Source organism: Hemicordylus capensis, chromosome 10 (assembly GCF_027244095.1).
Source record: "Hemicordylus capensis ecotype Gifberg chromosome 10, rHemCap1.1.pri, whole genome shotgun sequence".
Lineage (NCBI taxonomy): Eukaryota > Metazoa > Chordata > Lepidosauria > Squamata > Cordylidae > Hemicordylus > Hemicordylus capensis.
This window is the reverse complement of record NC_069666.1, coordinates 5,931,285-5,944,245: the sequence shown is the minus strand read 5'-3', so window position 1 is coordinate 5,944,245 and position 12,961 is coordinate 5,931,285. Positions and strand designations below refer to the sequence as shown.

Here is a 12,961-nt window from a genome sequence, read left to right as displayed (position 1 = left end):
AGCCCTTCCATGAGCCAAGGTGGAGTGATCACCACAAGCAATAGATTATTGGGGCACCTGAAAAATGGTGCCAAAATGTCCTCCTGAATCCATGGACAGGATGCGTACAAGGCGAGTAGCAGTTGGCCCCCTGCCTCTCCTCTCCTCTCTCTTTCTTTCTTTCTTTCTTTCTTTCTTTCTTTCTTTCTTTCTTTCTTTCTTTCTTTCTTTCTTTCTTTCTTCTAGAGGAGGGCCACGGCCAACAACCCAAACAAGTCACTTTTAATTATGCACTGCAAGGTACTCAAAATGCTGGCCCTGTCTTGCTCCCGCTATCGTCCGGTCTTAAAGTACAGCTTCAAGGCAAACTTACTAGGTGCCCTTCTGTGTGCAGGCAATACTACTTAGGTCAGCCAAAACATCCCCACCACCACAATGTAATTTATTACTTTTCCTAATGTTGAGTCAGCCCTCTTGAATTGAGAAGGCAATTTTTTCCTCTATTGGAATTAAACAAATCATCTGCTTGACACACTAAAACTCCAGATGAAAGATGGTTCTTAACAAGACTAGATATGTTCTTGTTACAACTTTATGAGGTTACCCCCTCCCCTTTTTCCTCCTTTACTTTTTTTTAAAGGCTGTGAAAAATGCAAAAAATAGCTTAAAATGTGCTGTGGGCTAATTAGATCTTATCAGTGGAAGGCAAAGCTCTCATTCCGGTTGTTCTAAATTAATGATGCTAAACGTGGCATTTGACCTAACATGGATGAAAGAGGTGGATTCTGTACTGCTTAATACTGAACACTTTTGCCCAAGTTAATTGCTTGAATGCATGGCACTGATTTTTTTATTTTTTATTTTTTGCAATGTACCTGCACAAGAGCAAGTCCTAAATTTTCACCAGTGCAAAGCCAAATGGCACACTCATGTTCTGTTTTCAAACCTGCCTTTAGTTTTCGTTCAGTTTTTTTCATAAAGTGGAATGTGTGCACCAGGATAGCTCGCACCCTCTTCCTCCCGCTTATGAGAACAGCTGGACCACAAAACGGTCTGAATAACCCAGTATAACATCTCTGATAGTGGCATTAAGGGTCCAGCTACCTGGACATTAAATACAATGGCTGAGATACAGAGCAAGGAAAGCTAGGTGCAAGGAGAGAGAAGCCTACCAGAACTTCCCCACTAACTGCACTGGTGCAGTAGGGACGTGGCAGTTTTTGATGCCCTCCCCTTTCCCAGGGAGGCCTCTGTGCCACCTGGAAATAAGCCCCTGAGAGTTGTGCAGCCCTTGAGGGCATGTTTTTGTGTGGCAGAGGGGGCATCAAAAATCGCCCCTTCACAGCTGCAATTAGTTCAGAAGCTCTGTTAGGCTACTCTCTCCCTGGACCAGTGCCTCCTTGCTCTGTAGGTCAGTCACAGTGGGTAGAAGGGGGGGGGAACCCTCTCTCCGCTTGTCCTGTTGGAGTACTTTCGCTGAAATTACTGTTTGTTTAAGGAAGGAAGCTGCGCTGTAGCTTCCGTCCTGAGTCAAACAGCAGCTTCAGAGGTGATTTTCATCAGGACTGCAGCACCAGGGCAAAGGATTCATCCCCCCTTCCACCACACCAAAGTCCCATCAAGATGGAGAGCCCTACAACCGTTGCCCTTAAAAAAAGGAAAGAAAGGCAAAGTGTTTAACGCCATGTCTAGTCCTCGCTGCAGAAGAAATACTGAGCAAAGGGAACAGCAGCCATTGTGGAGGGGCAACGGAGAGGAGAGGAGCAGCCGCACAGCTCCATCACAGATTATTCCCCATAGACAGAACTTTCATATCAGTCTCTGCCCACTCCGGACGGTATGTTTCCCCCCACAAAGACTCTGGCCCTGTGCAAATTTGATCTGGAGAGAGGTAACCTCCATGGTAGCAGGCCCCACACAAGTAACTCCTTGGTGCTGCCGTTACTAAGTAGTGGACATCTTCAGGGGAACCAAATATTGTGCCTGTTCTGTCCCTTGATATCTCATTGTCCCCTGCCATTTGTAGACAGAACACATGGAGGAGAAACCAAGCCCTTGCCCAAGCCCATCTTCCCAGGGTCTCTGCACCCACAGGCCACATGTTCAGCTGAGCCTGTGAAAAGGTTTTCAGCTGTACATGCTTAGGGGCTTCCCAATCACATACAGCAGTCCTCCCATGGCAGTCCTTTTCCTTTGTTTTTGTGGGGGACCCTTCAAACATGCAATTTTCCCTGTCCAATCTAGAGGCTGAAGTGGTACGCTCTAGGAACAGTCTTGCCCGCACCAAGGCATAACCATGATCTCCCACTGAAATCGGGAGGACTTGCTTCCAAGAAAATTTGTTTCGGATTGAGCATATCTGGTGGAATGCATGGTGTGATCCAAGTCTGATTTCTCCTGGTTCTCTTCGCACCCTCGCTGCTCTCAAGTATAGCACCGTTATGTGCAACAATCCCTCCTTTGTATGCTTTTCTGTATCTCTTCCTCTTTCCTGGAGAGCTGAAATTTTTACTCCCTAAAATAAGCCAGATGTCTCTTTAGCTGCCAAACTCCGGCAGTTCAAGATAGATGTTAAAGTCTGTCTTCCTGGCACTGAAAAGACTAATTGCATAGCCTAGGTGATGATCTTGGTTTCCCAGGAGAAGCAATCAAACTAAGCTCAAGGCAAGGAAACGGGGGGCGGGGGGGGGGACCCAAAACAGTTGGTGGTTCTTTGTGTGTTAAGAAGCAAAGTTGGCAGAAGTTGTGGAAAAAAAACTTGACGCTTTGCCCTCTTGGTGGGTTAACAGATGCAGAGACCCAAATAAATGTACAGTCACTTACAAAGGCAGGTAAGCATTTACAACTTAGAAGTCCAAATGCAAAATACTTCCCATGCAAGGAAACATCCTTTTGTCTTGAGACACATCCCCAGGAACATGGCAGAGTTTTGCGAGCAGGGAAAGAGAAATGCTAGCTGAGAAACCAAGACAACAAGTTGGTATCTAACATTTGACTCTTATCTTTCTGGCATTGGGTTTAACTGTGATTCTGTTTCACTGCAACCTAGATTCTTTTGCATGCTTTCATGGGCAGGTTGCATGAACGCACGTGGATGTTTGTTGAACACTTTTGACACTTTGGAATTGCTATGGAAAGAACTGAGCATTGTCAAGTGAGTGCAAGGTCTGTCTGCTTGTATTGAAAGGACCACCCAGCTGGATTTATATGGATCTAGCCCCGAGTGTCAGGTTATGGTTATATTTAGTAATGTTAGACTTCCAACCTGCAGATCAGGAAATGTCGTGTACAGAGGATGGAGAGATCAGAGGCGGCAGCAGTGGGTTGCTTACACACATCGTGTGCTTGGAACAAAACAGAGGAAATTGAATAAATCCACAAGTGAATAATACAGCTGATGTACAGAGTAACAGGGTGCAGGCAGGACACGTGGGAGGCTGTAGCCACTTCCTCCATGGTGCAACTTTGCTTCTGAAACACATAGGGGCAGGTGTAGCAATGTCAGGATAACTTGTCCACCGTACATGTATTTAATTCTCTTTTAAAGGCATTTGAGCTATTGGCCATCACAAAATCTTGTGCCACCAATCCTGAGCCTACTACAGTGGCTTCTCTGGGGATGGGGGAATGGGGTCAGAGATACTTTGCACTGAAAAAATCACACAATCCCCTTTAAAATAAAAGTTGTCCAAAATAATAGGTTGGATCAGCAATGGCATCATTCTGCAAAGGATTCTCTAAGAATGGGGGTTGATAAAAGCCCTCTTCAGACAGGCACCTGTGTTCAAATGTCTGTAGACGCGAACGTGTGTTTGTTTGTGTGAATGTCTGTACTTACATTCATTTTAAAAGTGAATCTGGGTACAGCCCGCCTGAAATGCAGGACACGGTTAAGGAGTGTACCGCTGTGCCTACATTCAACATAAAATGTGAATAATTGTTCCTGTGTAAAGATCTGTAACTGCGTACGTTGAATGAGTGCTGAACATAACATGTGAATAGGAATACAGATGTTATGTCTTCCCAGAACCTCTTCAATGTCGTAATCTAGTCTAATCTAATCTACCTATTTATTTATATATCTAGCTAGCTAGCTCTCTCCTTCTGTTTTGTGTGTAGCTTGAGTTAAAGTAGGAATCTTGCCAGGCTCTCACAAGTCCATCACTGCTTTATTTGGACATACGAGGCTTCTTTATTAACTTCAGCTGGGATGCTGCACTTGTCTTATTAAAAGGGGGAAAGCCAGGGGAGTCTGACGATATAGATCAGGCTCAAGAGATAGGAAGCATGAGGGGAACCCGAGAAGTGGCGCTGAAGGGCCACCCATATTTTACGGCAACAAGGGGTACGCATAAGCAATCCTGGCTTCCTTCCACGCAAAAGCAACATTAACCAGAGCGCTTATAGTTAAGCTCTGGGGTGGGGTGAGAGGGTGTCTGCAGAAAGAGACGGGACTCCGCAGTGTGTGTGTTCCTAAAGACAGATTCAGTATCAAGAAGTTCTTGTGTTTTGAGAACTGTGGAAGTTATATTCAAATCGAGCATATCTGCATATGCACATGCTTGTTTGGCGTACTCTTGGAAGCTGGTGTGGTGTTGTCGAGTGAGACTGAGCTCTCTGTCATGAAGCGGGGGGATAGTAATACTTCCTGACCTTAAGGCAGGGGTTCCCAAATGTGGGTCCCCAGATGTTGCTGGGCCTACAACTCCAACCTTCCCCAACCATCATCCACTGTTAAAGGGACCAGTGTTCCCGCTAACAGGGATTCCCAAATGTTGTTGGCTACCGCTCCCATCATCACCAGCTGCAGTGACCTTTGGCTGGGGATGATGGGAGTTGTAGTCAATGCCTGGGTCCTGGAATCGCCATCACAGGGAACACAGCTGGGGAGCCCTGCATTACCAGATGATACCCATGAAGCGCTTTGAACATGCAAAAGCATAATACAAATGCTTTGACAACCATCACACTTTTTTGGCTTGTGCTACTCGCACAAGAGCACTTTTGCCCTCCACCCTGACCACTGGGAATCCTCCTGAGTCCCCTTCTGCTTTCTGACATGTGTGGGCACTTTAATAAATTCCCCTCAAGGGGTATTCTGCCTGCTTGCATACAGAAGGTTCCCAGTTCCCTCCCTGGCAGCATCTCCAAGATCAGGCTGAGAGAGACTCCTGCCTGCAACCTGGGAGAAGCCGCTGCCAGCCTGTGCAGACAGTACTGAGCTAGATGGACCAGTGGTCCGACTCTATCTAGGAAAGCTTCCTGTATCCCTATGAGAGTTGGCCAGTCATAGCCCCAACACTTTCAGGCTGACCTTGGAAGCCCTCTGACTAGAAGCTTCCATTTTACAAACCAAATGATGTTTGGGATGTTGGATTCCAGTTGCGGCTTCTCAGCTTCGTCTGTTCTCGAGCAGCGCTGTGGCATACAGGCAGAACGGATAGCAAGGATTTCTCCTGTAGTCTGATATTTCTATCAATGCAAGCAAGAATTTCTTTTTTGCAGCCACTGGCCAAGACGAGAACATCCTTGGGTGAAAAGTATGTGTGGGAGAAAAGCGTGATGAACTGGTGCTCTTTTCTTCTTGAGTCACCAAGTCATCCTCTGGGCAAGGGCTGTGACTGGTTCTTGTGAGGTGTCTGTTCCCCAACACGGAGCAGCGGCACCTTCTCCGCGGTTCACAGAGGCTCCTTCTCTTCCCCAGTGCTCTTCGACGTGCGGGAAGGGCCTCCAGTCCCGCGTGGTGCAGTGCATGCACAAGGTGACGGGTCGTCACGGCAACGAGTGTCCCGCCCTCTCCAAGCCCGCAGCCTATCGACAGTGTCACCAGGAGGCCTGCAACGAGAAGATCAACGTCAACACCATTACCTCTCCTAGGCTTGGTAAGTCTGGCTTTTGCTGGGCCTCGGGTCCTGAGGAGTCCTTAATCGTGTCACTCACACACACACCTGACAGAAGCTCTGAAGGCAGCTCCTGTACTAGGGTGGCCCAGGGAGGGCATTGCAGCACCTGAGGCAAGATGCAAAAGGCTCCCCTGCCCCTGGTGGGGGCCAGCCCCCATTCAGAACTGGCCCTTGCAAGAGTAGTAGGGAGGATGGAAGAACGTAAAACGAGCCCTGCTGGATCAGGCCCAAGGCCTCTCTAAGCCAGCATCATGTTTTCCACCAGTGGCCCACCACTGCTGGTGGCATGCCCTCTCTCCTGCTGCTGCTCCCCTGCAACTGGCACTGAGAGGCATCTTGCCTCTGAGGCTGGAGATGGTCTGTAGGTTGGCAACAGCCTCTTCTTCTCTCCTTGTGCTTCATGCAAACTTTGCAGAGAGCAAGGAAGGGCACTCCTTGCAAAGCATGCAAAGGTCCAGTCGGTCCCAAAAGGCTGCTCCAAAGGGGGGGGCAGGGGTCACCTTGCCGGGGCCCCAGTGATCTGCTGCCAGAGGCAACTGCCTCACCTTGCCTCATGAAAGGAGGTGGCTCCATATGCACAACTGGAGGCTACATACCTCTAAATGCCAGTTGCAGGGGAGCAACAGCAGGAGAGAGGGGATGCACTCACCTCTTGCCGGTGGTGGGCCACTGTTGGAAACGGGGAACAGGAAGTCCACAGACATGACGCAGAGATTTATACCACTGCCCCCGCCCACCCAAAAGCAATTTTTATGGGGAATGAGGCCTGTGGGGAGAAAGGGTTGAACACTCCTTTACCCAAGCCAAACTGCCCATCCACTTCCACCATCCCCCATCAGTTTTAAGGTAAACAAAAATGGTGGGTGATTTGGCCATGTGTGGTATAGTGGTTAGAATGTTGCACTGAGATGGCAGAGACCCTGGTTCAAATCTGCTCCCTGCCCTGAAGTTCAATAAGTGACTCTGGGCTAGTCACACACCCTCTCTTTCTGTCTAACCGGTTGAAGGCCATCGTGGCTGGGGCTGATGGGAATTGTAGTCAAACAATATCTGGGGACCCAAGTTTGACAACCTCTGCCATAGACAATTTGCTATCCTACCACTCTCGGTGCAGACACACTCCAAATTTGTAATAGTCTGGGGACGGCTATAGCTCAGCATTTGCTTTGTGCATGCAGAAGGTCCCAGGTTCAGTCCCTGACACCTTCAGCTAAAGATTCTTGGAATGCAGGACTGGGGAAAACCCTTGCTTGCGAATGGGGATCGTAGCTCAGTGGTCAGAATCTGCTTAGCATGCCTGAAACCTTTGAGAGCTGCTGCCAGTGTAGACAATACTGAGTTAGATGGACCAATTATCTGACTCAGTAGATTGCAGCTTCCTATGTTCATAAAGACTACAGTAAGCGTTGTGTGCTCTGCATGGTTTTCCCTCTGATGGTGGTGACCACAGCCCTTTCCCTCCTCCCCAAGAAAACCCTTTTCTCGTTATGTTTCTTATTTACCATCTTGCCTTTATTTATTATTATTATTTCGTGTTTACACAGTCAGACAGGTGTTATTGACTGGTTTGTTTTATCCAGACATCGAGTCCTTCCCAGGGACCTGGGATGGCTGAATTTTATTGTCAATTGTTATAGATATCGTCGCAGAATATAGGCTGTTCCCAGTAAAGCTGCTTTTTGTAATTGGCTGATGGTGATTTCTGTGGCCCCTATGGTGTTGAGGTGCTCTTCAAGGTCTTTTGGAACTGCACCCAGGGCGCCAATGACCACTGGGATTATTTGGGTCTTTTTCTGCCACAGCCTTTCAATTTCAATTTGTAGATCTTTGTATTTGGTGATTTTTTCTATTTCTTTTTCTTCTATTCTGCTATCCCCTGGTATTGCTATGTCGATTATTTTGACTTCTTTTTTCTTTCTTCTCGACTACAGTTATATCTGGTGTATTGTGTGGCAGATGTTTGTCTGTTTGTAGTCAGAAGTCCCATAATATTTTTACATCTTCATTTTCTTCAACTTTTTCAATTTTATGGTCCCACCAATGTTTGGCTACAGGTAGCTTGTATTTTTTGCAGATGTTCCAGTGTATCATCCCTGCTACCTTGTCATGCCTTTGTTTGTAGTCAGTCTGTGCGATCTTTTTACAACAGCTGATTAGGTGGTCCACAGTTTCATCTGCTTCTTTTCAAAGGCGGCATTTGCTGTTTGTGGTGGATTTTTTGACTTTTGCTCTTATTGCATTTGTTCTTAGTGCCTGTTCTTGTGCAGCCAGTATTAAACCCTCTGTTTCTTTCTTTCTTTCTTTCTTTCTTTCTTTCTTTCTTTCTTTCTTTCTTTCTTTCTTTCTTTCTTTCTTTCTTTCTTCTTCTTCTTCTTCTTCTTATTATTATTATTATTATTATTATTATTATTATTATATCATACATTTCCTTAAAAAGCGGCCCTGACATACAAGTGCACAGGAGACCAGTGGACAGTTTACTGCCGGGTGATCCGGGAGAAGAACCTTTGCCAAGACATGAGGTGGTACCAGCGCTGTTGCCAGACCTGCAGAGACTTCTATGCCAACAAGATGTAGCAGAGGAATTCATGAGACCCATCTTTGCTTCGTAGGGTATTACAGCTCATATGTACTTCTTCACACAAGGCATCATTAACTTATGGATCTCCGCCAAGAGATAAAGGCACGGCCTCTTAGCTTAGATGGCTTTTGTTGTTGTTGTTTAAGGATTAGACAAATCCATGGGGGACCAGTCCATCAATGGCTCTTAGCCATGAGAGCTAAATGAAACCTCCATGCTCCAAGGCAGCTTACTTCTGAATGCCAGATGCAGGGAAGAAACTGCAGGGGGGCGGACAGCACCCCTAGCTGGCCGCTATTTAAAACAGACTGCTTGACGAGATAGACCTTGGGTTGATCCAGCAAAGTAGTTCTAAGCTGCAAACGTCCCAGGTCTGCCTACCAGATTTCCAGCCAATAGCTTGAACTTGGTGGATTCCAACACTTACCTAATAAGACTTGAAACTCCTTTTGCAGACTGGATGTACCAAAGCAATCCACCGTAGGAAAAAGAAGAAGAATTCATCTCAACGCCAATCATGTAGAATTTTATGATGTTTTGACATGGCTACAATTTTTTCTCTCTCTTGATAATATATAGATTATTTCCAGCCACTGGGTGGCTTGCTACCATTTTTCTTTTTTAAAAAAAGGAAAAGATTTTGAAAAGTGATTAAATTGACTAAAGTTACGTGTACCTCGACAGGGTAAAGCCTCTGGCAAATAACTCAGTGTAGATAGAGACATGACTTAATGCTTCAGCCTTGGCTTCTAGCTCTTATTCTCAGCGCTAACTGCGGGTGGGGGACGGGTGCCTTGTAAGCGGGGAGCCATTGATGAAACGCTTAATTTTTAAAAAGAGGCTTTGCGAGAAAAGTCCATTAAAACCCACAGCAATGGATGGCTGTGTCTGTAGTCTCTGTAGGGAGCCTTCTGCAGCCACAGCCCACATTCCACTGAGTATAATTTTAAAGGAACAGAATGAAAAAAGAATTTTAAAAAACTAATCAACTAAAAAAAGAAAGAAAGAAATCAAGAACTTTCCTCTTCCCTGCTGGCCTTTTGGGTCTTGTAGTGCTGAGGTGGTGGCATCAGGGAATAGGAGTCGATCCGCTTTTTCATCGGTGGTGTTTTTGGCCAGAAGCAAAGAGTTCTGACTTCATGGGTCACTCTCTAGACAGGAGGTCTCACCCTAAATTCTCCTCCCTTTCTATTCCTCCATCTGCACTATGATCGGAATATCGTTTTCTCATTTCTTAGTGGTGGTGGGAATTCTTCTTCCCTGCCCCCCTCCAAAAAGTTTGTTTTTTTAAAAAAAAATCAGGAGACAAAATGTTGTTGCAGAGTTCCTGTAAAGCACACAGAAGCATTACTTTTCACAGCTCCAGTCTATGGAAAGCAGTGGTGTGAGAAGATTGGAGTGTTTACCTTTTTCAGTGGCGGTGCCGATTCGAACTTGCTCTGTTAGAGCATCCGGGACGAATGAGCCTTGACAGTCCCTCCTCCTGTCATGCTCAAGGGATGCCAAGAACAAGCTGTGAATCACTGGGCTGACTTCCCCTGAGCACTCTGGGATAACAAACATCACAACTCAACTCTCCTGGAAGACCAAGCTAGTATCACAACATTCTGGCATCTGTAATGCAGAACAATCGGGCAGGCATGTCTCTGGCTTGATTGGCTTATACTTGCAAAGGAGCATGAAGTGTATATCAGACATGCATATCGCCACTAGAGAGACATGCATAACCCTTACAATGCTGTATGCTGGAACTGATCCACAATCGAAATTGGAAGTTTTGAAAGTGGGACAGATGTCACAGAATGAATGGGATATTCCAGGGTCTGCAAGGAAAACCTGGTCTCCTGTCCATGGTTCCAAGATGGAGAAAAGCTTAATGGTGCTCAAAATTCAGGGCAACTTTCTAGCCCTTCTCATGGCAATGGGAACTTTTGCAATGAATATCATTGGAGCAGGAGGAATCTGTTCATTTGCTTGAGTTTCAGTGGTGCTAACCTCCTGCTCCTAACTTATCAGGTCATCAGGGGTTGGGGTTGGGGGACGGGGACAGTATTCTGTGGTCCTTTCTTTACCTAACAGATGTACTGTCTGTACACGATGGGGCCATAGCTGAATGGTAGAGCATCTGCTTTGCACACAGAAGGTCCCAGGTTCAATCCCTGGCAGCATCTCCAGGTCGGGCTGGGAGAGACTCCTTCCTGAAGCCCTGGAGAGTTGCTGCCAGTCAGTGTGGGCAGTACTGAGCTAGATGGACCAATGGTCTCACTCGGCAGAAGGCAGCTTCCTATATTCCTTTTCTTAGAAAAGGCATTGGTGATGCTGCGCCGTAGTGAAGGATACCCTCACGCATGGCTTGTGAAACACTGTAGGAAATCAGGTGTTGACTAGGTGGGCCCTTTGTCAGACCCAACAGGGCTCTCCTTTTCTTCCATGCTGTGTAGCAAACTCTCTGTTGAAACACAGAGGTGTTTCCAAAGCAGTTGTTGAGATGGCCCAAGGGTCTGCTGTTCAAAGAAAAACATATTTTTTTAAAAAATCCCATGGGGCTAATGCAAACTCTTTGGCATACTAAAAGTCGCTCTCTGGATCCAGGCTTTAGGCAGAAACCCTCTTTGGTTGAAAACAAATGGAAAGCAAAGGCTTCATTTCAGGATGGTTTTTCCTCCTTCAGCTTTTCAGCCAGACGCCATTCACAATGCACCTCAGTTTTTTGTATTGGTTTGCAGACACTTATTCCTAAGAGTAAGTAAGTAAGTTTATTGCAGTCACAGACCAGATTAACAATTAATAGCATTAATAAGAAAATTCAAGAAATGTCAAAGTTTACAAAATCACAAACCGTTCAAATTACTAATACAGTCTTTAGGGAGCTTCAACGTCACGAAAGAGAACTTTGCCACATTATCTGAAATTACAAGTTTAAAATTGGTCAGCATCGTTTCCAAATAAAATTGTTCTGTATGACCAGGATAAATGGCTAAAAGAGGAGCAATAAATTTGGTGCGAGCGTCCTTGTAAAAGTGGCAATAAAGTGGAAACGCAGTGCTACAAATTCTACTACTAGGTACGTGCATTTGTTCTCAGAACTAATGGAGAGAGATGCAAATAGGCCCATTGGCTTTCCATTGACTCTGAAGTTAAAGCACTCTGGAACAAGTGGCAAAAAGGGCGGTGGAGGGTGGTGTTTCTGTTTCTTAACCCCCTAACCCACTTATTTTCCTTATTATTGGTTTTGTTTAGAAAAAAGAGAATGAGCCCTTTCTCACTGCTCGTGGGAAAGGGCTACCCAGTTTGCAGAGAGGAAGCCTGAAAGCACTTACCTCCTCGCAGACCATTGAGCCGTCATCCCTGGGTGGGCCTGCTCACCGGCTGCTCACACGAGGACTGGTTGCTCCGGGGGCCGGGACACGTTGCCCTGCCCTCCAGAACTCCAAAAATGCACCATGCGAGGGTGTGATGGTGCGTTATGGAGATCTCCCCTCCCTGAGTCTGCCAGCCGTGGCTGACACACAATCAATAAAACCGGAGGCTCCGTAGACAGGTTTGCCACCGTGGTGCCGCTGAGATCAGGGTCAATCCCGGTGGCTCACACGGACGTGCAAAACCAGGCTAAGCTCCCTTAGCCTGGTTTTGCACGGGCATGTGAATAGCCTCAATGTCTCCTATTTGTAACAAGCTCTTTCGGACAGGAACTCCACCACAGAGAAGCCATAAGAACAGTTTCAGTCATGGTCAGAACCCTCAAGGTCCATGTGCGAGTTGGAGTGGTCAGTACCATCTCGGCAGGGTGTGTGTGTGTGTGAATGCTCCTGTGATTTTTCACAAGGTCTATATCGCTAGAGATGGAAACTAGGTGATTCAGATTTCAGTGTGTTATCTTGCTTTTATTGCCCTGACCATTGGCCGTGCAGTGGCCAAATTTGCAATGGTGTTTTAAAACACACACACGCACACACACACAAAATTCCATTGATGTCGGAGGGATGCAAATTAAGATTGGCAGGAATGACTGCCAATTATTATTCCATGGAGAGAGTACAACCATTTGTTCATCATTGCCCTCACCCTAAACCTTCCCTCTGTGCAAAAAATTACTGCAATTTTACCCTGTTTGGGAGTAGGGTAAGAAAGGGTTGATAACACAGAGAAAGCTATTAATGCAACAATGCTGTCACCTGTTTTCCCTCTCCAGTGGGTAGACATTGCCAAAAATCCCTATGAGCATTCATCCCCCAAGATGGTACCAGGGGTCAAAATGTGTAGGCTTGGCTTCATGGAGCAGCAAGTAGAAAAACCACTTTCTTTAGCACCCCGCATCCCAACGAACTAAAATGACAGTGAAAAGAAAAATATCAATGAATTTAAAAAAGAAAGATTGGGGCAGATTTCGCTGTGATTTTAGTCATGCATATACTTTTTATCTGCTTCAGTCCAGTGGTTTTCAAGCTTCCTACCTTCAGGGAACATTTTCTGCATTGACTGCTCTGTCAAGGCACCT

At 46.2% G+C, this 12,961-nt stretch overlaps 1 protein-coding gene across 1 annotated transcript in view; it reads left to right on the top strand.

Moving 5' to 3' along the window:
- ADAMTS17 (ADAM metallopeptidase with thrombospondin type 1 motif 17) overlaps positions 1-12,052 on the top strand; it is a 146,691-nt gene extending 134,639 nt beyond the window's left edge. The window contains exons 21-22 of the mRNA XM_053271716.1: positions 5,684-5,861; positions 8,320-12,052. Coding sequence (XP_053127691.1) covers positions 5,684-5,861; positions 8,320-8,459 — 318 coding nt within the window. The 3' untranslated portion in view covers positions 8,460-12,052. The remainder of the gene's footprint in view (positions 1-5,683; positions 5,862-8,319) is intronic.
- Positions 12,053-12,961: the final 909 nt, after the last annotated feature.